Source organism: Macrobrachium rosenbergii, chromosome 9, assembly GCF_040412425.1.
Source record: "Macrobrachium rosenbergii isolate ZJJX-2024 chromosome 9, ASM4041242v1, whole genome shotgun sequence".
Classification (NCBI taxonomy): domain Eukaryota; kingdom Metazoa; phylum Arthropoda; class Malacostraca; order Decapoda; family Palaemonidae; genus Macrobrachium; species Macrobrachium rosenbergii.
Genome location: NC_089749.1, coordinates 24,874,005 through 24,901,404, shown reverse-complemented (window position 1 = coordinate 24,901,404; position 27,400 = coordinate 24,874,005). Strand labels below are relative to the sequence as shown.

The window sequence follows — 27,400 nt, the reverse complement described above, 5'->3', positions numbered from 1 at the left end:
CACATTTTACCCCTTAGCATTCATGCTCGATATCCTTCAGTGGAACTGTAAAGGTCTCAGAGCCCGTACAGAAGACCTTAAAGTTTTAATGCATGAATTCAATCCAGAGATTATATGCCTGCAGGAAACAACGTTAGGCAACTCTGCTTATAATCCTGGACTAAATTACTCAATATTTAAATCATATCCCCCAATTGGTGATCGTGCCCATGGAGGTGCTGCACTTATTATTAATAAATCTCTACAGCACTCCACAATACAACTCTACAAGCTGTTGCTATTTCAGTCATTTTGGAAAAGAGGATAACAATCTGCTCCTTATACCTTCCACATTGGAGATATTTAATCCTTAATTGACCAACTTCCAGCTCCTTTACTTCTCCTAGGTGATTTTAATGCCCACAACCCCCTTTGGGAAAGTCAGTTTTTAGACAGTAAAGGGAAATTAAAGACATTACTGACAGGTATGATGGTACCCTATATAATAATAGGGCAATGACCTTCCACAACATTCACGATAATCATTTCTCTGCACTAGACCTTAGTATTTCTTCAACAAGTATTGGTCCGTTAATGAAGATTTAAATGGAAGTGATCACTACCTGATCCATTTGAAATATGCTGTAAATGCTCCAGAATCCTTCTGAAGTTTTACCTAAGTGGAAGGTAGAGGATGCGGACGGATAAATTCAGTTAGGGTGTTAATCTAGATAGGGAGTTTGAGTCCTTTCATTCTCATCTAGATGCCTATGATTACTTTATTGGATCTACTTTGAAGAGTGCTGAAGGCTCGATTCCAAAAACAAAAGGCAAACCTTGTAAACCTGCAGTTCCCTGGTGGAATAAGACATGTGGTATTCTAAGGAAAGTGACTAGGAAGTACTACAGATGTTACAAAACTAGTGGCTTCCCTCAGTCTAAATTAATCTACAAACGTGTTTTAGCCAAGCAGCGGTGCTTTTATAAGAAAGCCAAAAGGGAATGTTGGCTTTACTATATATATATTAATGGAATAAACTCCAAGACCCCACTAAGAGTGGTGTGGCACAAAATAAGGAAACTGAGTGGAAAATTTGTTGCGTCACCATTACCCTCATTAAAAATAAATGACTCTCTAATCACAGAGCCCACTGAAGTTGCCAATGAGCTAGGAAAACACTTTTCTAAAGTTTCCAGCCCTAACAATTATTCTCCAGAATTTCAAAGAATTAGGAATTCTGAAATGACTCTGAAATCTGATTCAGGAAAATCTGAACCATTACAACTGCAAATTTTTTCCCGAACCATTACAACTGCAAATTTTCCCTAAGAGAATTTCGTGAGGCACTCTCCTCAAGTCAATCCGCAGATCCAGGTGAGGATACAACTGTAAATGAAATGTTTAAACACCTTCAAGATGATGCCAAAAAATATTTACTCAAGATTATAAGCAAAATATGGGAAACAGGAATCTTACCCAAGGACTGGAAAATATCCATAATTGTTCCTTTTAAAATGCCTAATAAAGATGCTTCCCATGCCACCAGCTATAGACCAATAGCTCTTACCAGCTGTGTGTGTAAGGTGATGGAGAAAATGATAAATACCAGAGTAGTTTGGCACCTGGAAATCAAAGGATTAATATCGCCATTTCAATTTGGTTTCAGGAAAAACCGCTCCACCCTTGATCCCTTGCAGAGGCTGACCAACCAAATCCAGCAAGGATTCACCAAACAATGTCAGACCATCGGCATATTTTTTGACTTGGAGAAAGCATATAACACTACCTGGAGAATTGGCATCATGAAACAATTGCACAAGATGGGTATATGTGGAAGAATGATCAGGTTTATATATTCCTTTTTAACAGAAATTTTTAAAGGTAAGAGTGGGAAACTCCCTCTCCCAACCTTTTATGCAGGAGGAAGGAGTTCTCAAGGAAGTGTTTTAAGTGTAACACTCTTTTCAGTGGCAATAAATAGTGTAATAGTGTGGTTGAAAAAATCTCACCCCCTGTTAAATGCTCGCTTTTTGTTGACGACCTTGCAGTATACTGCACAGGATATGATTCCTTGTCTGTATGTAAACATTTGCAAAGGTCTATTAATGCTATTACTAAGTGGGCTGATGAGAATGGTTTTAATTCTCCTCTTGCAAAACAGTTGCTGTAAGATTTACTGTGTGCCAGCGTGTGGAACAGGTTCCCACACTTAGTCTAGAAGGATCTATCATTCCTTATGAAAACGAAGTAAAATTTCTGGGGATGATTATAGTCCATAAATTAACATGGGCCAACCACATAAATGCCCTAAAGATTAATGTTAAACAGTCTGAATTTTTTTAAGGTTGTTTCTGGATTTAGTTGGGGGCTGATAAGAAATCCCTTCTAAGGCTATATGACTCTCTGTGTTGATCTAAGCTATACTATGCCTGTCAATTTATTCCTCAGCTTGTAAAACAAAGCTAAAGGAACTGGATATTGTACACACCATGGGGTTGAGAATATGCTCAGGGTCTTTTAGAACTTCGCCTGTTGAAAGCATATACGCTGATAAAGATCATTTTCCCCTTGATCTAAGAAGGCAAGAGCTAGGGTTGCGATATGTGTCTAGAAAGAAAAGTGCTCCCAAAAATCCCTCCTTTCAAGTACCAAAGGAAACAGACTCGGAATTTTTCTTGTGCAGGAGCTTCTAAACCATTCCAAATTCGACTGTATGAGGATGTTAGGAGTAATCATCTGAAATCCCAGAGAGTCCTGGAAGTAGAATATCCTGTAAATCCTCCATGGCTTATTCCAGGGGCTTTAATATGTAAGAAATTGTTTAACAAAAAGGACTGCACTTAAGAAGAGATTAGGGAAAATTCTTAGAGCACGACGTTACCCATGCTAATTTTACAAAGATCTATACAGATGGATCAAAGTTAGATAGTGGTGTTGGTTGCGCTGTTATCCTTGGTGATACAGTGTACACAGCTAAATTTCCTGACTGCATCAATATTTACTGCCGAATTAACAGCCGTAGTCTCTGCCCTAGATTTAGTTTATCAAAGTAGTGACTCTAATTTTGTCTTATACTCAGACTCTAGAAGCACTTTAGAAGCTATTAAAAAATTTAATAGCTTTCATCCATTAATTGAAAAAGTTCAGGAGTGGCTTTTTCATATCTACTGTTGGCATAGACCAATCTCTTTCTGTTGGGTCCCTTCTCACGTGGGGATTCACGGAAACGAGATGGCAGACAGGGAAGCGAAAGCTGCTAGTATGTTATCAGAAACCTCTTTCAGAAAAGTGCCTCATACAGACCTAAAAGGTCCTATTAGATCTTATGTTTTAAGTAAATGGCAAGAAAGGTGGACTTCTCCTCTTCTTGCCAATAATAAAAAATATAGAAATATTAGAGATAATATACTGCCACGGTCTTCGTCATTCCAGCTTGACAGATGAACAGGGGTTATTTTAACCAGATTAAGGATTGGGCACACTCGTTTAACCCATCAGTTTATTTTAGAGGGAAGCAGCCCTCCAGAGTGCTTACTGTGACGAGACACTAACAGTGGAGCACATTCTGGTGGTCTGCCCCAGATATTTTAATCAAAGAGAAAGATATTTCCAGGGTAATTCCCTCTCTGATATTTTGGGAGAAGAAGCAGATATTTCTGCTATCATCTCTTTTTTTAAAGTGTATACAAATTTTTAGCGATATTTAATTTTTTTTCCTAATATATTTATTACATCTATATTTATTACATCACACAGAATTTTATGACATTAAATTTTTTATTATGTATACAGTATATCACATCATTCATTGAACATCATATCTTTATTTACTGGTCACATCACTTCATTTTATTTATTAATCATTTCCTTCATTAATTCAAAAATTCATTTACCTTAAAAAATTTATTTTCTCTTCATTACGGCACTGAATGGCCTTCTTGGCCCCAGTGCCTGGGCTTTTGCCCTAAATATCATACACCCATCCATCCAGCAGCTGAAATGCAAGGCTTTCAGGGCTTCGATCTCTAAAATCATCAAAGCAGTGGGACATTGCTCCTCAACTGCCATCCTCTAAACCCCAGTGATAGCAATGGGTCAAGGAACAGTGGGGGGAACCAGAATTCGAGCAATGGGGTCCACTGAGATCAGTAGAGACAAAGAACTATAGGCTGAAGCTAAATAGTTAAGGGAGGCATCCTGGGAAGGATCTCACAAAATGCCAGAGAGCCACAGCACCTTTAGGAGCTCCTTCATATCCTTGGGATGTCTTGGAATCAATACAAGAGAAGCAGGAGAGATTGTGGATCACTGTCTGATCTACACATATCCTTCTTGGACTGAACAAGGGGAGGACAGGCAGACACTACCCCAGACGAAGCAGTGGGGTCAAAGTAGGAACAGATCTGGGAAGAGGTGGTGAGAGCAGCAACATGTTCTCAGAAGACCCTTATGTGATCTTTGACTTCCTCCTAACCTGTATATCCTCCACTGGGCAGGAAATCAAGAGATATGCTTCACACAATTCAAGGACAGCATACACTCCTGATCCCTGCAATCAGTACCTAAAGAATGAGGGTCTACAGTTGCAGACAAACAAATCTAGTGATCATTCAGTCTTGTCTGGGACACCTACACTGATCATTCTTATAAGTGAAGATTACCAGGCAGCATTCTTAGCACAGTCAAAACCAAAATACAGTAATCCGCAAACAAGCCAAAGTTGTTAACCATTCAAACTAGGAAATACAGTTTGCTCCAACCACTGCCATGACAGGAGCATTTCCAATATCTGCAAATTATAGCTGGTCCAAATTATAACTGCTGATATTAGGAAATGCAAACATACCACCATTAATCACTCTCTAAGAGAGATAAATCTCTATCAGAAGCAGACATCCACACCAGAGATCAGTATTCAAGTAAATGAAGGACAAATTACTTAAAACAAGTTGCACTGATTTTATCACTGCTATAAATATATGAGGCCTTATGTACAATACCTAACTTTCGCGCAGCATTTGCTGACACTTTAATTAGATGTTGCTCAAAAGTAAGATACGAGTCAAAAGTTACATCTAGAATAGTTGAAACTCCAGACTCATTCAGCAGGGTCCCATCCACTTAAAGGGGAGGATGAGGTGGGAAATCCATACAAGATCTGCTAATCAATAGTGTTTTTGTTTTATTGGAGTCTCAGCCTCATACCCCACCAACTACACCATTCACTAATCTGGTCCAAGTCATGACTGAGACTAGGACAGCTTCATTTCTCATATGTGGAGACTTTACTACACCCACAAGTGTTGCATCATCCTCACACTGAACAATCTTCTTCTCCAGGCCAACAACCATATCACTTGTATACAGTTACCTGTAACTCTGATCCATAAAGAACAACTTACAAACTGTCTACTGTATAACACTGACCCATAAAGAACAACTTGAACAGATAAGAAAATGAAATAAAAAATTAAAATAAATTAATAAATGAATGATTTTTCAGGAAAGGGGAATTAAAGGAATTAGTAACTATTTCCAGCTGCAATTTGAGTTACTTACCATCAAAACTGTTACAATTAATTTCTTGAAAGTTTCAAATCCAATTCTGTAATTTGAATTGAAATAAACAGTTACAAAAGATCTCGCTACAATCTGGCACAAAATGTGCCCAACTGATATAATACAATCTATAAAGATACAGGCTTGCATAAGTTCCCACATAATAGTGCACATATCTTAAAAATTTATGTAAAAGAAGAAATTATTAAATTTGAGGCAGAAAACCTAAGAAGCAAAGTAATTTTGACAGTGAACTTTTATGAAAGTATATTATGGGCAGGAAGTGTACTGTAAGTGTTCAGTGGACCCCCGCCTGTTTGCGGTTCTGGATTCGCTGCTTCACCTATTCACGGATTTCTCTGTGGAACATATACACATTATTCACGGAAAATTCGCCTATTCACGGTATTTTTCACCGAGAAATATTAAAAAATTATTGTATTTTCATATCATTTTCGTGACTAAATGCACTTTTTGAGATAGAACTATTAAAATATTCCGGTATAAGCATTTTTAGATGGTTTTTTGGTGTTTTGAACTATCAAAATAGGCAGTTTTAAGTGTTTTTTTTAGGGGTTTTAAGTATTTGTGGATTTTAGCTATTTGCGGGGGGTAGTGGTACGTATTCCCCGCGAATACTGGGGGTTGACTGTACCTTGAAGTGACACTAAGTCTGAGTTCTGTTTTTTCAGCTGTTCCTTCATTCGTTTTTGATTAAGCCAGCTGTGTGCTGGGACAGGCTCTTACTCTGGCAAAACCTGTAAGAATGTTATTCCTTGGGGTAATTTTTAAAAACTCCATTTGATTCATTAACCCTTTTTAAACATGTTCAGAGTTAAAACCACCAAGAGAAGGGTTTCATTAGATCTGAGTGCAACTTTTGCTGATGCTTTGTGTGGTTTTTTGTCATAAGATGTTAAATGCAAAAGAAGAGCTTTGTGATGGAGGATGAAAAAAATACATAATATAAGGAAGAAGGTGGGAAAACTTGAATAATAATTTCCCACAACATTCCAATACAAAACTGAACATTTTGTGACAGAGGTAAGAAGAGTCAGTAATAAGAGAAAATGTCAAATGTTGGAGCCATTTCCTCATGCCTTGAGACTATATACTTGTCCTGGAGCATTTAACCTTGGTTGACTTTCGAGATGTATTTAAATCAAATTTTAAGAAGCCTAGGAATTTACTGAAAAGCTATCACCACAGACAAAATCAGAGCTGAAAGAACTTTTAAAAAAAATAATCTGGTACCCACAGCAAAAGTGATGGTTGAAAGGGCTCACCTCAGCAAAATTAGTTTGTGTAATTATGTAAGTTTAAAAATGCTTGTGGAAATGGCTGCTGAGGACATAAGGAGGTCAAATATATTTTAAATGGTTTTTCCCCTTCTGTTAAGTAAGACAAAACTAAATAAAGTCACCATTCACTTTCTTTTCTATAATGAAACAAAAATTAAATGAATAAAGACAAATTTCACCTTTTCTGTAATAAAACAATTAGATAAATAAACAGTGTCCAGTCTTGGTGGTCTTCATACCACTCAAACAGGTGTATGCAGGTGGGGTTTAGCATGACTTTCAAGCCACGAGTTCATTTCACAATACAGTAGTGAAATAAACCATAGTATGCTTTTGCAGAGCAGCAAAAAGATGACTGCATTAGTTATTTTATTCAATAAAAGGTAGATCAAATGCTGATATTCTCGAGGATCAATTTATTTTTCATGGTATCTTACCATTTTAAAAATTAATCATTATTTTTAAGAAAACTTTATATTTTGATTACTGCATATTTGTTTATATTGCTGTCTCTTTTTTCCCTTTTATTATTCTCTGAATATTTCAAACCTTTAAGTCTTAAACCCCACAAAACTTATTTACAATCCTTTCCAGGTTTTAATTCTAGTGCTGAATGCCCATTTTGAACCAACCGAATAGGCTTCAGTCCTAAATACCATCCGTCCATCCAAGAATACACTCATAATGGAATTAAACAGCTGTCACTTAGGTTGCAGTTAATTCCCTTGAAATTATCACAGAACCTAATGTAATACTGCAATAGATATGTATCTTACCTTAGTAGGCTGAGTAGACCTTTTGAAGTTGTAACCTTTCGATCTGGACTTGATAGTTGGACTAAAGAAATACCACTTGCCAAAAGCATATGGACTATAGTGCATCACAGAACCTGCAATGAATATATATTTATTTATTCATCTCTTACATTATATATATATATATATATTATATATGTGTGTGGGTGTATAAATGAATCATGAAAATATGGAACGTGATGAATATATGAATAAAGACAAAATCCACGAAGGAAAGAGAAACACTGGGGTGCTGCGAGGCCTTTCAACTGTCGTCCTTTACTTAGCAGACTGAAGAAATATAAAAGTAAGTTCACAAAGAAAGCTCATATAAATGACAGATGGGGATTACAAAGGAAAAAATATGTACTGGAATCCAGCACAATTGAAGAATTACTAGAACTGCCAAAACGGGGTTAAATATTCTGGAGGTTTTACAAAGGATTAGGATCAACCGTTCAGAAGTAGGGACAGGACAATTAAAAGATTATACAAGAAGATGACTGACCACCAAAAAATGCTAGTACAACAAAATAATTATCTTTTTTTTTTGTAAACAATAACAATTTTTGCAAGATGAACATTTTTACAAATAAAAAATTATATTAACAATACAAATATATAGAAAAAAATATATAAGATAGCTAATTTGTAATTAAGTCAGTGATTTTATCGTTTAGGTCATTCTTGAACATCTGTCTAATACAGGGGTCCAAATAATACATGTTAGGGCTAAGGTTAAAATTACAGCTGGCAGTAAGCTGTATAATAACCAACTCCAAAAGATTTTTTGAAGAGAAAACTTTTGATCTGGCAATCACTGAACTTTGAGTCAAATATATCCTGTGAGAGTTTTCACTTAAAGGAATGAATATAGCATTGGATGTTGGTCCAGTTCTGACTGAATACTTATGTTGCTTAATACGTACATCTAAATCTTTGCTAGATTGGCCAATATAAAAAGGGGGCCAGTCCAAACATGGAATTGTATATATCATGTTTTCTTTAGGGCTCTTTTTTATTAACATTCCTTTTAATGTGTTATTATAGGAAAAAAACAAGGTTGAAATTAAAAGATTTTAACAATGATTTTATGTTTTCAAAACCACTAAAATAAGACAACCTAAGAATGTTCTTAGGGGTTTCTTTCTCCATGTTACTTTCACTATAAAACTTTTTGTGGGCTTTATTATAACAAATATCTTGTATATGTGAAGGATAACATAAATCTGTCCCTATTTTTCTTATTTATTCAATTTCCTGATCCAAATACTGGGGACTGACAATGCCCAGAACTCGTAAAAATATAGAAGAAAAAAATTGATATTTTGACATTAAGGTGACATTATTGTTATGAGGTTTCAGGTGTCTGGCTGAAGTGAGGTAATGGATTTAATAGTTGTGTAATAACCAGGTACTGGATCACTTCGTGACAATATATTTGGTGCCCAGACCTGGGAGAACAAAACAGAATGCCACTCTGATATATGGTTTATACTGGTGGTGTTAGGGGTATATTTTAATAGGAGAGTGACCACATAGTTCTTCTGAATTGTATTGTACAATACTTAGTTGAGTAAATTAGAGAGAATGGCTCTGTTTGAAGTTTAGGAGTTTTTAGGCACTCCATCCATCAGAAAGTTATCTGAATCTAACCTGACTAAGGCACAGTGGACTGTCTTAGCGGTGACATGTGGGGGTAGTGGTATGATTGAGGCACAAAAATCACATGTATTTCAGTTCAAGCATTGATAGACTCTGGTAAAGTAGATAGAGAGTTAAATGAGGCATATGAATTGTTGAATACAGCTGAGATAGAATTTACATACAAGCAAGGGCAAGAGAATGTGAACAGTGATGCAGAGGCAGAGCTTAGATGTTTGGAAACAGAAGAAAATTTGTGTAGACTGAAGGTGCTAGAATCAGAAGAAAAGTTACTTACCCTGCAGATGCAGGCTGACAGAGAAAAAGACAAAAAGAGCAAGACATGAAAGTGAGTTGGAGTTAATCAGAGCTCGATCCACATTACCTGTAAACCCATACTGTATAACTATAAACAAGGTAACGCAGACCCTGTGTTTGATGTAGTAAGAGTGCAGAAGTTAATTCCAAAGTTTACAGAAGATGCTCCAGATAAGTTTTTTGAGCACTTTGAAAAAGTGGCTACAGGTATGGCATGGCCAGAGGGTAAACGGTAAGTCTTATTACAGAGTGTTCTCACTGATAGAGGAAGAAGTGCCTATTTAGCCCTAACAGCTGATCAGTGTAAAGAGTACAGTGTACTGAAACACAATGTGTTACAAGTTTACCAGATGACCCCTGAATATTACAATAAAAGATTCAGATCTTTGAAAAAGGATGACAAGATGACTTTCTTGGATTATGCCTATAAAGTAAGATGTTTCGGATGATGGTTGGAGGCCGCTAAAGTTAAGTCTATGGACGAACTTGAGGAGTTAGTAGTCTTAGAGCAATATCTGAGAGGAATTCCTGAACACATAAGAGCTCATTGAAGAGAGAGAGAGGTTAAGAAACTTGACAAAGCTGCTACACTGAGTGAGGATTATAATATCATCAGTAGCAGAAGGAATTATGATGTCAAGTACCAGAACCAACAACTCACAGGTTATAGGTCTCAGTCGAATTTTAAGAACATTGATGTGAGAAATCCTTCTAGTAGCTATGCCAGTACAAAGCCAGGATATACCACACAGCAACTGAATGGTAAACTCTCACCTTCCAGTTTCTCAAGACAGATGGAGAAGACTAATGTTGTTTGCTACAAGTGTGGAAGAGTAGGACACTACAGTCGAGATTGTTATAAGATGCAACAGCAGACCAAGCCAGTTGGACAAGTGGTAAAAGGCAACCAGGTAAAGCCAATTATGAGTAATAGTGTGGGAAACACTGAGACTAGACAAGCAGAGTGTTTAGCAACAAGTGGAAATGTAACTTCAAGCAGTGAGTGGCTGCACTGTGTGGAGGCTTTTAAGCTATATATCTATGAAGGTATACTGACAACTCCCTCCTTGAGTGTGCAGGTACCAGTGAAGATATTACATGATACAGGAAGTAACCATAGTGTGGTAATTCGTGGTGCTCACCCACAGTTGGAGAAGAATCTCACCGGAGATTCAGTTACTTTGAAGGGTATAGGAGGAGAGGAAGTAACTCCTATATGCCGCTTGCATTTGTCCTGTGAATTGGTGACAGGAAGTACTGATTTTGCTGTAAAGGACTCACTAGCTGTTGAAGGTGTGCATGTTTTACTGGGTAATAAAGTTGGTGGTATACCTTTCATTCCTTGTCCTATAGTGACAGAAACCGTTAAGGATTAGTCCTACGGTAGCAATAGAGAAGAAAAATCCCCACCTGTTTCCAAGTTGTGTAACTACCAGGAGTATGAAGAGAACTACATATGGGAGTGAAGTAAATGACGATTTACTTGTACCAGAAGGATCAAGTGAAGGATTTTTGAGCTTAGAAGAGCTGCTCCAGGAAAGTGAAGATTTCCCTAGTGCTAGTAATGAAGAAAGTGTCCAAGAAGAAGAGGATCCTGTTGTTACTGAAGAGACTCAGCATAGTCAAAGTGTTCCTGAAGATAGTAGTGAAACTACAGTAGCACAATTGGCGGATATTGAGAGTTCAACCCTTGGAGTTGGTCAAGTGACTAGAGAGAAGCTAATAGAAGTGCAGAAGGAGGATACAACATTGGCAGATTTGTTCTTCAGAGTTGTTGATCAAGAAGAGATGCAACAAACTCCTACCTGTTATTACCAAGAGGAAGGATTGCTAATGAGGAAGCATCGACCTGCAGATATTCCAGGAAATGCTGATTGGGGGGAATATCATCAAATTTTGATTCCATATCTGTTGAGAAAACAAGTAGTAGCAGTAGCACACCAGTCTGGACATATGGGAATCAGGAAGACTGTTGAGAAGATTATTTAATATTTTTTCTGGCCTGGACTTCACAAGAATGTTAGCAGATTTTGCAGTGTGTCTCACACATGCCAGATAGCTGGGAAACCGGATGAAACTATTCAGAAAGCCCCCCTACAACCGATAAAAGTTAGAGGAGAACCCTTTAACAAGGTGATAATAGATGTGGTTGGACTGCTTCCGAAAACGAAGAAACGACATGAATATCTGTTGACTTTAATGTGTCCAGTAACACGGTATCCTGAGGCGATTCCTGTAAGAAGTATAAGTGCAAAGGTAATTGCTGAGTGCAAAGGTAATTGCTGAGAAGTTGGTGGAATTTTTCTCCAAGTTTGGAATACCAGAAATTGTGCAAAGTGATAGAGAAACGAACTTTACTTCAAAATTATTCCAGGATGTGATGAACTTGTTAGGAGTGAAACAACAAACTTGTTAGGAGTGAAACAACAGTTATCAACTGGTTACCATTCAGAGACTCAAGGAGCCTTGGAAAGGTTCCACCAGACTTAGAAAAGTATGCTAACAAAGTGCTGTAATGAATCAGGAAGAGAATGGGATGCTGGTTTCCCTCCAATGTTATTTGAAGTTAGGAACACTTACCAAGAAAGTATGGGATGTTCACCAAATTAAATTATTTTTGGTCGAGACATGACAGGTCCGTTGAAGATTCTTGCAGAGAACTGGGAAGAAAATCAAGAGGAAGTCCAAGGAGAATATGTGAAGAATTTGAGGAAAAGGTTAAGAGAAATTAGAAAATTCTCTTTAGAAAATTTGAAAATAAGTCAAGAGAAAATGAAAAGGAAATATGATGCTAAGACTAAGCTAAGAAATTTTAGTGTTGGACAGCAAGTTCTAGTGTTCTTACCAGTGAAAAGATTTCCCTTACCAATGAGTTTCAAGGTCCTTATAGGATAATAGAGAAGTTAAGTGATCAAACTTATGTGACTGAAACACCAGGGAGAAGGAAACGACAGAGGAAGATACATGTGAATCTTTTGAAACCTTACTTCTCAGAGACTAGAACTGAAACAGTGTCTATAACCCATACAACTTCATCTACAGAGGACGATGATGGCTACGAATTGGGAGCCGAAACCAAGATGAACAATTCTTCAATATTGGAAAATTTGGAGAACAAGCTAAAACATTTGAGTGTTGAACAAAGCAAGGAATTAAGTGAAATGATTCAAAGAAATTTTTACAGACATACCTAGGTGCACAGACTTGACAAAGCATGAGATAAAGATCACAGAAGATGGCAACCCTTTTTAACAAAGAGCTTACCGTGTATCACCTTTTCATTGAGACATTTGAAAAAAAAAGTTGAATATTTATTGCATTATGGATTAGCAGAACCCTGTTCTCCTTGTGTGTTAGTGAAGAAACCAGATGGCTCATTTAGGATGTGTACTGATTATAGGAAACTGAATTCCACCAGTGTGGCTAACAATTATCCCTTACCTCTTATTGATCAATTACTTGATAATATTGTGCAAGCCAAATTTGTTTCCAAAATAGACTTGTTGAAAGGATATTATCAGATTCCCTTAAATGAGGATGCCAAATTGTTGTCAGCTTTCATTACTCCTTTTGGACCGTACCAATACACTGTCTTGCCATTTGGTCTAATTAATGCACCTGCAACTTTCCAATGAGTGATGGATCAGCTGTTAGGATCAATAGGAGGAGTGGGTTATACCTTGATGACATTGTGATTTACTCTAACACCTGGGAAGACATCTGAAGACTTTAAGGTAGGTGTTCAAGAAATTACAGGAAGCAGGACTAACAATCAACTTACAGAAAAGTGAATTTGGAAGGGCAAATGTTCAGTATTTAGGATTTGAAGTTGGAAAAGGCTTCTCGCTCCTCTTGACACTAACGTAGAAGGTACTTGTAAGGCTACCCCTCCTACTACTAGAAAACAACTACAAAGATTTTTGGGCATGGCTGGACTTTATCGCCAGTTTTGCCCAAATTTCTCAGCCGTAGTAGCTACTTTAACTGACTTAGCCAGTCCAAAAACCAAGTTTGTTTGGACCCCAGAATGTCAAGAATCCTTTGAGAAGGTTAAAGCTATTTTAACTTCAAAACCAGTGCTTCAGGCTCCAGACTTCAATAAAAAGTTTGTGATACATGATCCGACTGTGGAACTGGAGCTGTTCTACTTCAAGAGGGTGATTGCCATATTATGCTTCCTGTATGTTTCATGTCATCAAAGTTGAAAAAGCATCAGAAGAATCCCAATGCAGCGCCGTAAGTTCATTTCCATCATAAGTCGGTTTTTCTCCATCATCGGTGCTTATGGTGCCATAACTTGGTGCTGCATCAAGTTACAGTGCTGTAAGTGCCGTTAACTTGATGCCTATTCTTGCAGTTAGCGCTGTCAACGGCGCTTTCTGCGCTATAAATTGATGTTGCATCAAGTTATGGTGCTGTAAAACGCCGTTAACAGCACTGAAAAAGAGCCGAAAGGTCGAATCGCCGCAAGTTGAGGACACAATATATGTAAATATATATATATATATATATATATATATATATATATATATACATATTTCCCTGGATTTCTAGATTTGTAGAATACTTTTACAGGCTGACAACAGAACTTTATTTATTTGGCCTTGGAAATCTGACTTTACGTTAAGGGAAACCATACAAAGAAAAGAAAAAGGGGATGATTCACATGAGCTTAGGGCTCTACTTCATGAGGGAATGTTATGTAAACACTGTGGTTAAATTAAGTAATTATATTTACAAGAAAAGAATCAAAAGAAAATGGTTAAATGAATTATTAGGAGGCTTGCAAAGCCTGAAGATCTTCCTACTGGAGTCTTGAATGGTGGCAAGGCACAGTCCAAGATGAGTCCACAGCAAATTGGTCCCTCTGCAAGAGAGAGTTAAACATTACACGCCAGTAAAGGAAACTATAACACATACAATGACTTGAGGCTGCACTGATGGTGCCAAGGACTCGAGGAATGAATGAACACTCTACACTGGAGCACAAACACTGGAAATGGCACTGGATAAAATGGCACAAAGGATAAAGAATAATACTGGCACTCAATAAACACTTCTAATGGCAAACTGTCATGACTGAAAGGCCTTTACTCGTACTTTACCTTAGAGGAAGCGGGTCTCTGGCGAAGAATGATGAGGGGCAGTCACACGCGTGGCACTGTACACTAATCACATGGATGGTCCGTTCAAGGATGACTGTAGAACTGGATTCAAGTCCAGAGTCTGGTGTGGACAGGGGGGAGGGGGGTCTCTCAGCAACTAGCATCCTCCCACGCATGTACGGCTAACTGCAAAGATCTTCCTGTCCAAGCTCCTTTTAAGGCAACTGCCAAGGGTAGGGGCCCCAATGTCAGGCCCATGTGGTGACCGGGCTGAAGATGTGTCATTTTCCAGATGTTCCGACCATCTGCATGTTCCAGATGTTCCGACCATCTGCATGTATCTCGCCAAGTATCCTGTGGAAAGACAATTCAGCCAGCTCAATCTGCCTTTAGAATGGTTGTTTTAAGCAGCTTAGTTGGGCTAAGCTGCTTAAGGGAGCGACACTCAGCCTCTTATCCTTGCCCTTTTTGACCGTGCCATCTAAATGTTTGTCCTAGGTAAAGGAAGGGGACAGATTGGAATGCTGATAATTTTTGTGTTGGTTAGGTCAACTAGGGTCGGCTACGCAGCGGCGATTCTACTCTCAATAAACTAAGGGCAAACTAAGGGTTGTGGCGACTTCTTGTTAGTTATATATATATATATATATATATATATATATATATATATATATATATATATATATATATATATATATATATATATATATATATATATATATATAATATATGTGTATATATATGTAATACATAAGTATATATGTATATATACATTTATGCACATATATATATATATATGTTATTATAATAACCCCGACGTCTTGCACAGTGCGCCCCCCTCCCCTAATTTACCCCTTTTGTTTATTGAGAACCGCATGGCCGATCATATTATCAACATTCCGATCTGTCCCTTTTTTTTTTACCTGGAACAGATATTGAGATGACACAGATAACAGGGGCCAGGAGGATATTTTATGCCACTCCCTTAAGAAGATTAGCCCAACTAATCTTCTTAAATGGACTTTCTAAAGGCAAATTAAGCTGCCTGAATTGTCTTACCTCCGCAGGGAACCCGGGAAGGCGCAACGGAATCGCTGCCCACCTGGCCAGTGACTCATGCTTGCACACGGCCCCTACCCCTGGCCGCGTGCCTTAAAAGGAAGAGAAGCAGTTAGTTAGGGAGTTAGTCTCGTGAAGAGTAAGCAGTAAGCTGCATCACCTGCCCGCGTGTGTGGCTGTCCCTTACGACAGGTTAAAAAAAGGGACAGATCGGAATGTTGATAATACGATCGGCCATGCGGTTCTCAATAAACAAAAGGGGTAAATTAGGTGGGGGGGGGGGCGCACTGTGCAAGACATCTGGGTTATTATAATAACATATATATGTATATATGTGCATAAATGTATATATACATATATACTTATACAGTATATTACATATATATGCATATATATACTGAGAAGACCATTTTGTTCCCCCGTCCGACTCCAGAATCCAGTCACCCTTGAGGGATAGCCCGCATCGTCGGTGATCGCCCCTCGTCCTTAGTTCGTCAGAAACCTGCTTCCTCTAAGGTAAAGTGGAGTAAAGACTTGTCGGTCACGAAAGTTTGCCCTTTAGAAAGCCTGGAGTACCAGCATTTCATTTCTATCCTTGTGCCAGTTTATCCTGTGCCATTTCCAATGTCCTGTGTTCAAGTGTAAAGTGGTTATTCATTCCTCGAGTCTTTGGCACCCTCAGTGCAAACTCGAGACTTGTTCTGTGTTAAATTGTCCCTTTACTGGCATATAATGTGTAAATCTCTCTTGCAGAGGGACCCATTTGCAGTGGACTCATCTCGGCCTGTGCCTTGCCTTTAATCAAGACTCCAATAGAAGGATTTTCAGGAGTTGCAAGCCCTTTATCAATTTACTTATCCATTTTCCCTTCAAATGCTTGCTTTTGTAAATATAATTCTTTAATTTAGCCCAAGTGTTTACGTATCATTTCCTTATGAAGTAGAGCCTTCAGCTCCTAAATTCTCCCCTTTTCTTATATTTTTTACGATTTCCCTTTACGCAAGTCAGAACTCCAAGGCCAATTAAATAAAGTTCTGTTGCCGGCCTTTAAAATACCATAAACCCAGGGAAATACGTAAAAATGGCGACCTGGCCATAGATCTTGTTTGCAGTTGCAATTTCCCTCTAGTGTTGCTTCATTGCATTTGCAACTCGCCAGATCAGCTACTAGCAAAGCTAAGCTGGATGCGAGACAAATTCCGAACCTATTATCAAGAGCACAGACCAAGAGAGTTCCACGTAAGTAATGTGTTTATCTTAGCAAAATTTTTTGTACAATCGTGACTGTTCCTAGGAATTAGAAATAGGGACGCATGTAATTACTGAGAGAAGAGAACCGCCATATTAGATTCATTAATGCATGCCTTTCAGGATAGGTAGTTAGGAAATAACCAGTGCTAACCATTCTTTGCTTCGAGGAATAGTGCGAAATTCTTCTGTGTTAAAATCTTTGCCATATCTTTCGCTTCGAGGAATAGTGCGAAATTCCTGTGTTAAAATCTTTGCCATATTTTATTTGCTTCGAGGAATAGTGCGAAATTCCTCCGTGATAAATTTTACTCCACATTTCGGGTTAGCGAATTATTATTTAGGCGCAAATAAATTCCCACGGGGGACAAGACGAAGTCAGCTGCATTGCTGAAATTTTCTCAGTGTAGTTAAAACTCGAACTAGGTGTTAGGAACGCGAAATTTGAACTCCACTTCTAGGGGAAATTACTAGGTCATTTTTACTGTTATCCTCTCAGACGACTGGGAAATTCCCCGGAGTCCCAGGCGGCCTATAAATAGACGGGTTCATTCACACAGAATGTAAAAATAACTCCGGTGATTGCAGACGACCTTTCACCCTCGCCCATGCCCGCGTGTGTAACCTCCTTTTCATTCATCCTCAGCAAAAATTTTTTTGGGGGGTTTTCCCGTTAGTAATTTCTAAGTCCTAAGGGACGAATCGTATTTCCAAGTCCTACGGGCAAACCAAATAAAATTCTACGTCGCACGAGGCGAGAATTTCTCAACCGAAATTCCAAGTCTTAAGAGACTCCTAATAAAATTCTACGTCGCTCGAGGCGAGAATTTCTCAACCAATTTCCAAGTCCTAAGAGACTCCAAAAAAATTCTACGTCGCGAGAGGTGAGAATTTCTAATTCCTGCAGGAAACCCAAAATCAAGTCCTTTTGAGACATTATATTAGTGTATTTCACACACATCTAAGCCCTTACGGGACTGATCATTCTAGTTCGTTAGAACAACTCCTTAATTTCACGCTACAGCCGGCCAAGTCCGAGCGTGACATAAAATCCAGCTACGTCTTCCGAGACACATATTAAAATTCGTTCGCCACGAACAACCACGTCTTACTCAGACGTATTGAATTTTAACAAAGTCCCCTCAGACTTACTGATCAACTGTCTTATTCAGACAGATCCATTCTCCTGCAGTCTGAACAATTGAGTGTTTCAGATTCCTGCAACTGAGTCTTTTCAGACAACCTGAATCTTCTCAGACATATTTGTTTCGTTAGAGAGTCCAGTCCAGATAACCATTATTTCAAGATGGCTAATACCAGAGCCCAACAAAATGAGGACTTCAAATTCTACATGTCCACTGGAAAGGACATGGGACTATCAGGGCAAGCTCTGAGAGACTGGGTCCAAGAGCGAGTGGACGATGCCAAGGCAGAGAGAGAGTTAAAACAACAAGAGCGAGAAAAAGAGAGAATCGCCCAGGAAAAAGAAAGAATTGCCCAAGAGGCGGAGAAGGAGAAAGAACGTGAGGAGAGAGAGAGAGAAAGAATTGCCCAAAAGAGATGGGAAGACTTAGAACGTCAAGAACGGGAGAAAGAACAGCAGGAGAGAGAGAGAGAACGGGAAGATCGAGAGCGACAGCGTGCCCATGAGCTCCAGATGTTAGAACGACAGAACGCCAACCCCCTCCTGCGGCGGGAATGAGTGCCCTCAGCCAAGCTCACTCGTTCATGCCAAAATGGACAGAGTCCGAAACTGAAGTATGGCTTGAAAGGGCCGAACGAGTCCTGGAGTGCTGCCACCTCTCCCCCGTGGAACTCTCCCTTGTTCTCACTAAATTCCTGGGCGGAAAGGCCCTCGTTGCCTACCACGCCCTTTCGGCAGAAGGTAAGGGAAACTGGGAAGCCGTACGCCAAGCAGTTACTAAGGCGGATGAGATTACCCCCGAGCGGTGGAGGAGACATTGGAGAGAGCAGCCAAGAGAAGCAGGCCAGACTTGGTCCGATTGGGCGTACCATTCGGAGCGGGCGTTGGCCAAATGGCTCGAGTCCGAAGGAGCCACTAGCGCCGCCAAGGTACTCGAGCGATTTAAATTTGAGCATTTTCTGCGCTACGCCCCTCCTGCCCTCGCCACTCATGTAATGGAAAAAGCCCCAGCAACCCTCACCGAGTGTTGCCAGATAGCAGACATGTGGGAGACTCACCAACCTCAAGAAGGATCTATGGGGCGGAAGATAAATCTCCCGCCCCTCCTTGGAGGATCAAATTCCCACAAAAATGGAAACTCAGGCAAGCCCCTAACTTGCCATTATTGCAAGAAGATGGGGCATTCTTCTGAACAGTGCCAAAACAAGAAAACGACACCTCTCTCTCCCGGCAAACCACCCAATAACTCACCTGCGCCCTCCACAGGGGCAGCACGGAAAGACTTTAGCCAGACCTTTTGCATGGCGTGCAAGGTTTATGGCCATTCTCCCACATGGGCGAAATGCCCGAACAATAACAAATCAAATACTCCCACCGTCGCCTTGGCCGTCACGAACTCCAAGTCATTAGGCCCTCCCGCATAAGGCCCCATATACGTGGCCCCTCCATGAGGCAGCCACCCCGCGCGCCGAGTCACGGCATTCGAGGACTCGGGCGCGCAAATCTCCCTCATTCAAAGGGACAGAGTTCCCTATGGAGCTATCGTCAATAGACGAAAACTCGTCACGATTGAAGGAGTAAATCAGTTTAAAATGATACTCCCTACGGTCCAATTGAGAGTCACAAGGCCTCACCAATCAACAATTTGCAATCTTGTAGTAGCAAGCCATCTCCCCGGAGGCTATGCCGTCATCCTGGGACAGGACTTTCAGTCCCCACAGAAATCACGACAATCTAGGGGTCCACATTCCCCAACTCATTCCTCGGGCACGAGTAATCCTCCCCCGCTTCTCCCTCAGTCAAGACTGGCGCCCCCTGGGTCCCAGGAGGAAGTGCAGTCCCTACCAGTGCCACCTGAGTACGATGTACAGTGGCCCCCTCGATTGGTTCCCAATCCAATTCCAGTGCCCGGCCCTGCCTCAGTGCCAGTGCCAGGGTCCCAATCAGATCTCCCTCCCGGAGATGCCAAATGCCTGCCAGTGCCACTTGCATGCACCAAACAGTGCCAAGCTTCGTCCGTCCTGACCGACAAGCACAAGAAACCTCTGATAGTGCCTGACTCTGCCCTAGTGCCAGCGCCAGAGCACCACCCCAAGCTCCATTCAAGGGATCCAACTCAAGAGCCCCTTTCTTCTCCCGGCCTGGCACTGCTACCAGTGTCGGTAAGAGAGACGGTTCCTCTCGACTACAGCGGAAGCTCACCTGCAGGTGCAGCATCGCAACCTGTGCCTGAGCTGGTCATTGACACCTGCGAGCCACTCACGCCGACCCCGACCGCCTCCTCTCTGCCTCAGTCCGTCGCCGACACAATTGCAAGTCAGGATTCTGCCATATCTCACTTGGCCGATGAACTACAAGAGCTGCGACGGATCATGGTAGAACCAGCACGGAAAACTCCTGCATCAGCTGTCGCAGCAGCAGGCCCAGGTGGCCCTCCATGCCGCCCTCCGGTCTCAGGCCCTCCGCTCCCCCAGCCGAGGACAACTGTCCCAGTAGGAAAGGTTCGCGGCGGAATTACCACGGGCGTGGGAATTTCCAGGTAGTTTACGAAGAGCTCTAGAGCTCCCTGGCACCTGTGCCACCATTTCATCTTTCGAAGGTCTTGGCACCTCTAATCCAGAAGGGGATGTCAGGCCCTCCGCTATCTTCTTCCATTCCTCAGGAACTTCTATCCCTTATCATTCACTATTAATCTTTTTCTTAAATTATCACCACAAGAGGCAATTAAGTACGGGATACCATTCCCCTCAAAATGTATAAATCGAGAATAACAGAGTGAGAAGTGGCACGCCCTTGCGCCCCTACCTTGGCACCGGGCATGCATGTCAGCTCTTCCTGAAGGAGTCGCGCCCTTCAGGGTTCCCTTTTCTCGCCCTGGGGCTGAAGTGATAGTCTGGGCCGTAATTTATAGGCGAAGGACGATAAATTCCCGCCTAACACAATAAAACCCTCACTCTATTTCCTTAGCTCTTCTGCCAATATCATTTACTCTTTTAGTTATTTATTTATCTTTCTCTTTTAATGAATCGTGAGTCATAGACTCTTGCCCTTGTGATTTTAAATGGCCCTTTCGTAAGCTCCAAGAGACGTGTTCCTCCTTTCATATGCGGTCACGTTTTCATTCGTAACGTCCTGTTAATTTTCCTTTTGTTATTATTATTCCTTTCTCCCCTTCCTTCAAAGAACTTTGTTTTGTCCCAGACCCCGCGTCTTTTGTCTGTTCATCCCGTCATAACATTGAGCAAGTATCTATTTATAGCCTGTACCCGAGTGTGGGCAGTTGACGCATAAAATTAGCGTGGTTTAAAGTTAGTGAATTAAAACTCGCGAATACTCTCGCTCACCTACAACTGTCAAAACACCCCAGAGTAAGGGTCGAGTTGGCGAATTAGGTATAGTCATTACAATATCACGTAAAGGGGATGCCATTTACAAAAATAAACACTGTTTTATCATTTACTCAGCCTCTTCAAGGCAGACTGTACTAACCACATGCCTTGTTGATTTAGAATTAAGGAACTTATATGTAAATTAATTCTTAAATTTTGTCTCCTGCCTCAAAATTATCTTGTCCTCGTAATCTTAAAAGTAACGTATACCGTAAACTTGAAGAAATTAATGGGCCATGTTAAAGTACTTTAGTATTAATGTGATGGAAGTACTTTCCATTTTGCGTGGTGATAGAGTAAAGTAAAAGTTTTTCCATTTCTTGTTGGGAGAAGAATACAGTACATCAGCTGTGCAGACTTCTGGGATATCAACATACAAGCCCGAATGAAGGCTCATATGTTTTCTTCCGTGGGAAGCTATTATAATAACCCAGACGTCTCGCACAGTGTGCTCCCCCCCCCAATTTACCCCTTTTGTTTATTGAGAACCGCATGGCCGATCGTATTATCAACATTCCGATCTGTCCCTTTTTTTTTACCTGGAACAGATATTGAGATGACACAGATAACAGGGCCAGGAGGATATTTTATGCCACTCCCTTAAGAAGATTAGCCCAACTAATCTTCTTAAATGGACTTTCTAAAGGCAAATTAAGCTGCCTGAATTGTCTTACCTCCACAGGGAACCCGGGAAGTCGCAACAGAATCACTGCCCACCTGGCCAGTGACTCATGCTTGCACACGGCCCCTACCCCTGGCCGCGTGCCTTAAAAGGAAGAGAAACAGTTAGTTAGGGAGTTAGTCTCGTGAAGAGTCGTAAGGGACAGCTATACACGCGGGCGGGTGATGCAGCTTGCTGAGAAGACCATTTTGCCCCCCGTCCGACTCCAGATTCCAGTCACCCTTGAGGGATAGCCCGCATTGTCGGTGATCGCCCCTCGTCCTTATTTCGTCAGAAACCCGCTTCCTTTAAGGTAAAGTGGAGTAAAGACTTTTCGATCAGGAAAGTTTGCCCTTTAGAAAGCCTGGAGTACCAGCATTTCATTTCTGTCCTTGTGCCAGTTTATCCCGTGCCATTTCCAATGTCCTGTGTTCGAGTGTAAAGTGGTAATTCATTCCTCGAGTCTTTGGCACCCTCAGTGCAAACTCGAGACTTGTTCTGTGTTAAATTGTCCCTTTACTTGTGTATATTGTGTAAATCTCTTGCAGAGGGACCCATTCGCAGTGGACTCATCTCGGCCTGTGCCTTGCCTTTAATCAAGACTCCATTAGAAGGATCTTCAGGTGTTGCAAGCCCTTTATCAATTTACTTATCCATTTTCCCTTCAAATGCTTGCTTTTGTAAATATAATTCTTTAATTTAGCCCAAGTGTTTACGTAACATTTCCTCATGAAGTAGAGCCTTCAGCTCCTAAATTCTCCCCTTTTTCTTATATTTTTTACGATTTCCCTTTACGCAAGTCAGAACTCCAAGGCCAATTAAATAAAGTTCTGTTGCCGGCCTGTAAGATACCATAAACCCAGGGAAATACATAAAAATGTATATATATGTGTATATGTATATATGTGTATATGTATATATGTGTATATACGTATATTTATATTGTATATATATTTATATATGTATATATATTTATATATATGTACTGTATATATATGTATATATACATATATATACATATATATACAGGTATACATACATAAAGTGTATATATATCTCATCACAATTAATTTTTTATATTCACAGACATCGGGCTACAAATGTCGTTAACTGTGCATTTCGCTCTACCTCGGAAACAATACTGAGGGGGAATTACAACTGATACGCAGTTTGTCACCTGTCAGATGTGATCCGACGACAGCAACTACCTATGACTTCAATGACGAGTGTTCTACCAACTAAAAGGATCAAATCTGCCTGGTGGTGAACTACTTACCAACTGTAATTCCCCTTCGGTATTATTTCTGAGGTGGAGTGAATTGGATAATCAATGATATTTGTAACTGTTTATTAATATATATATATATATATATATATATATATATATATATATATATATATATATATGCACTGTATGTGTGTATATTTATAATTATATATATATATATATATATATATATATATATATATATATATATATATATATATATATATATATAATGTTTGTATATTTGTTTGGATGCTATAGAAATCCAAACCAATTGACAGACCCAGACAAAATTTTGCACGCTGTCCCTATGCCACCCAAGAAAGGTTTATAACTCAAAATCAAACCCCTATCCTGTGACAGACATACAAAAACAGACAAAAATGAAATTTTTGTTTTTACCAGTGCTCTTCATCTTTTTTCCAGTAACTGTATGGGAGCCACCAGTAGACTGGGCAGAAAACCACCACCTTTTCTGTTGGCGACATTATTAAACTTCTCCCACTACAAACCCTCTGACGTATGGTACCCCCAACAAATACGAATTTCCTCATTCATTTATTAAGTTTCTTCTTCGTTTTCACCTTCGGAATTCGCAATAGCGACTGCTTCATGACATTACAATGACGTATTTCGTTACAAAACCATTTTAAATGAGGTCTGGAATAATCGAAATATCACGCTTGGACACCAGTGGTTGACAGTTGGAATTACTGTAATTATCATGCGAACTGGCAAAACAATTCACTGCATACGGAAGATGAGTTTCTTTTCACGTTGCTTGGTTCCGATTACCTGGGAGATAATGGCTAAAAATTCTAGATTAAACTTTACAGGAATGTAGATCATTACATTTGGAATTTTTTTCCGAAAGGGACTTGTAGAATCTACATTTATGGAGGGTAAATGTATACAATGCAAATATGGATTAAATTAGGAAATGGCAACTACTGCACTTCGAGGAACGTCCAAGTGCTCACAGCTTGCACAACTACTCAATTCATACCTTTTGCTGTTGTAATCAAACACAGTAAGGAATAGTATTCCCGTCATTTAGGAAAATAAAGTTGTATATGTTTATATATTAGAATGATATATATTCATTTCTATCTTTTATCAACGCGTATTTATTCAAAACAATAAATAACCAATTTCCTAATATTGTTCCAAGAAGGGGAAGATTTTGTTTGATACGATTACATTATTACCAAAGGAACGAATTGACCGAGTTTACAGATACCATATGGACATGCATAGCGGTAATTTTTTTCTAACGATCCATGTAACTTTATACTTAATTCTACGTTAAGGAATTTGATGTCACTTAATTCCACGTTAAGGAATTTGATGTCACTGTACAGTTAATAAGTTGTAATTTATTATGTTAAAAACGTCCCTAAAATCAATATAAAAAAGTTAGCCATATAGGAAAGTGTTTTGCCACTTTTTTTTTAATATGATGAGGGGGTGGAAAGCTAACTGTTGAAGCAGTTCACTTAATGATAGTAAAGAAGTCAAAAAGTATAACATAGTATAGATTAAATATTTCTTATAAAAAAGGACATCTATTCTCATACAATAGTAATGAATGAGTTTAAATTAGAACTGAGGGATTGGTTCAGGTTTTTATGAATTGGACAGTGAAGTTTACTTTCATTTTAGTAACAAATATCATAAAAAGACATCATTGGCCTAGGCCTACAACAAATTGTCTGTCACATGGAAATACTGTTTTAAATTTTTTATTGCATGATTTGGGCTTATAACAGCCTACAAATAGCGTTGAAAAGTCTAACAGTGAAATGAATAACATCTAAACATAATTTATTCATATTCTGATCAGAGAGTCTAAGATACTTCCCATATGAAATACAGCGGCAAACTGTCATGAAATTGATGCTAACCTGTCAACACGTGCAATTACCTGTCAGTTGGTTAGAAGATAGTTAGGTAATACCATCAGTTCACCCGTTCCGGTGAGTGGACTGTCTCAGCCCACAAACTGTTGTCTACATGTATGTTTTAACTGACAGAAGAAATGACAGGTAAACTTGATCATGAATACACAGCCTTAGGTTGTTGAATTCTATGATAGTGAATGAGAGAGAGAGAGAGTTTATTGAATGTCATTCAGGGTTTTTCTGGGCAGTGCCGGGTTGGTCAGCTAGTGTGTGTATATGTATATATATACAGTATATATATATGAGTATTATATATATTACATATATAATATATATATATATATATATATATATATATATATATATATATATATATATATATATATATATATATATATATATATATATATATATCTGAGCTTTGCCAAATTCTCCTTTCTTCCATAGGAGATGAAAATCAAAGGTTTAATTATTTCTGATTGTTTTATTACACCAAACAATTCAAAGTACTAGGCCTGAAACAATAAAAACTACAATAAATGACTGAACCTTTGGTTTTACACTCACTATTAGGAAGAGTTTGGCAAAAGCTTGAAAAGAATAAGAATATATATATATATATATATATATATATATATATATATATATATATATATATATATATATATATATATATATATATATATATATATATATATACACACACACACACACACACACATATATATATATATATATATATATATATATATATATATATATATATATATATTTTCTTATATATATATATATATATATATATATATATATATATATATATATATATATATATATATATATATATATATATATATATTATTATTATTATTATGATTAGCAAGAATTCGCTAGCAAATTGCCTCCCCCTCCTTTGTTGTTGTTGGTTGTTCATTTACATTTACTGCCAGCCGGCCGATCAATAGACCATCTGTCTATCGACTTAAAAACAAGGGTTAAAAGATTAAAGGCGCTCCCATTTTTGATAAAGATCTTTCCTTCGAGGCAAAAGTAATCTGGCTTGGGTGTTTCTCCTACAGGCCAAAACCTCCCCTGCGGGCAGCAGGTGCAATGAGTCAAAACATCTGTGTTGGGCGCACCCCTGCCCCATAGGGGGATAAAGCAGAAGCCCACGAGGTCTCCACACACACGCGGGCTGGAAGATATGGAATGAAGAAGACGTCCCCAACACCTGGCCCCATCGATGCCCTTGCATCCTAACCACGTGGCCCTTTCCAAAGTATACTTTTCCTCGTGCCCTTCGACCGTATTCCTCGAGCCCACACGCCATTGCTTGGAGTTTCGAGGAGTCCCCATCGCCTTGTCCCTTTACGGAAGCCCTTGCATCTCACCACGTGGAAGAAACTCGCCCTCGGAAATCGCAAGTCATCCACGGACTGCCTTCTACGCGCCCTCGGAAAATCTGCTAAGGTAAAGTGCCCTGGAAGAGCCCCATTTCAGTCACGCTTTTGTCTCGTAATATTTTCTTAAAGAGAAAGCCAGAAATCTCCCTTGTCTAATGTCCGTGCGCCTCTTGCATCGGCAGTATTAATTCTTTATTACTCCTTTGGCACCCTCAGTGCAGCTTCAAATTCATTATTCTTTTGTCTATTTTCATTACTGGCGTATAATGTGCATATCTCTCATTTCAGAGGATCCTATCGTGGAAGCTTCTCGGACTGTGGCTGGAATTCCCCAGTTTCATTCAATCTACTTGAGTTAGTTCCTCTTTTCCCGTACTAATGTCATTTATGTAAATACACTACTTTAAATGTGCCCACGTGTTTTTACGTAATATTTCCCTCAGTAACCAGAGCCCTATGCTCATATGAAATTCTCCTTTGTTTCCCTCTTTTTTACGTTTTCCCGTACCCACGAAGTCAGAATCACAAGGCTAAATTACCTTAAATTGTTGCTACCTGTCTCACAGAGCATATTTCAAACTAAAACCACGGAAAAACGTAAAAATGGCGACCTGGCCATAGATCTCGTTT

General features: G+C 39.3%; 1 protein-coding gene across 8 annotated transcripts in view; it reads right to left on the bottom strand.

Moving 5' to 3' along the window:
* The window catches only part of LOC136841606 (zinc metalloproteinase nas-4-like), a 129,253-nt gene that overhangs the window by 9,514 nt on the left and 92,339 nt on the right, over positions 1–27,400 (bottom strand). For all 8 annotated transcript variants that reach the window (XR_010854031.1, XR_010854030.1, XM_067108678.1 and 5 more), the window contains one exon: positions 7,617–7,729. Coding sequence is in view for 6 of the 8 variants with exons in the window: in XM_067108678.1 (XP_066964779.1) it covers positions 7,617–7,729 (113 nt within the window). In the remaining 2 variants the exon portion in view is untranslated. The remainder of the gene's footprint in view (positions 1–7,616; positions 7,730–27,400) is intronic.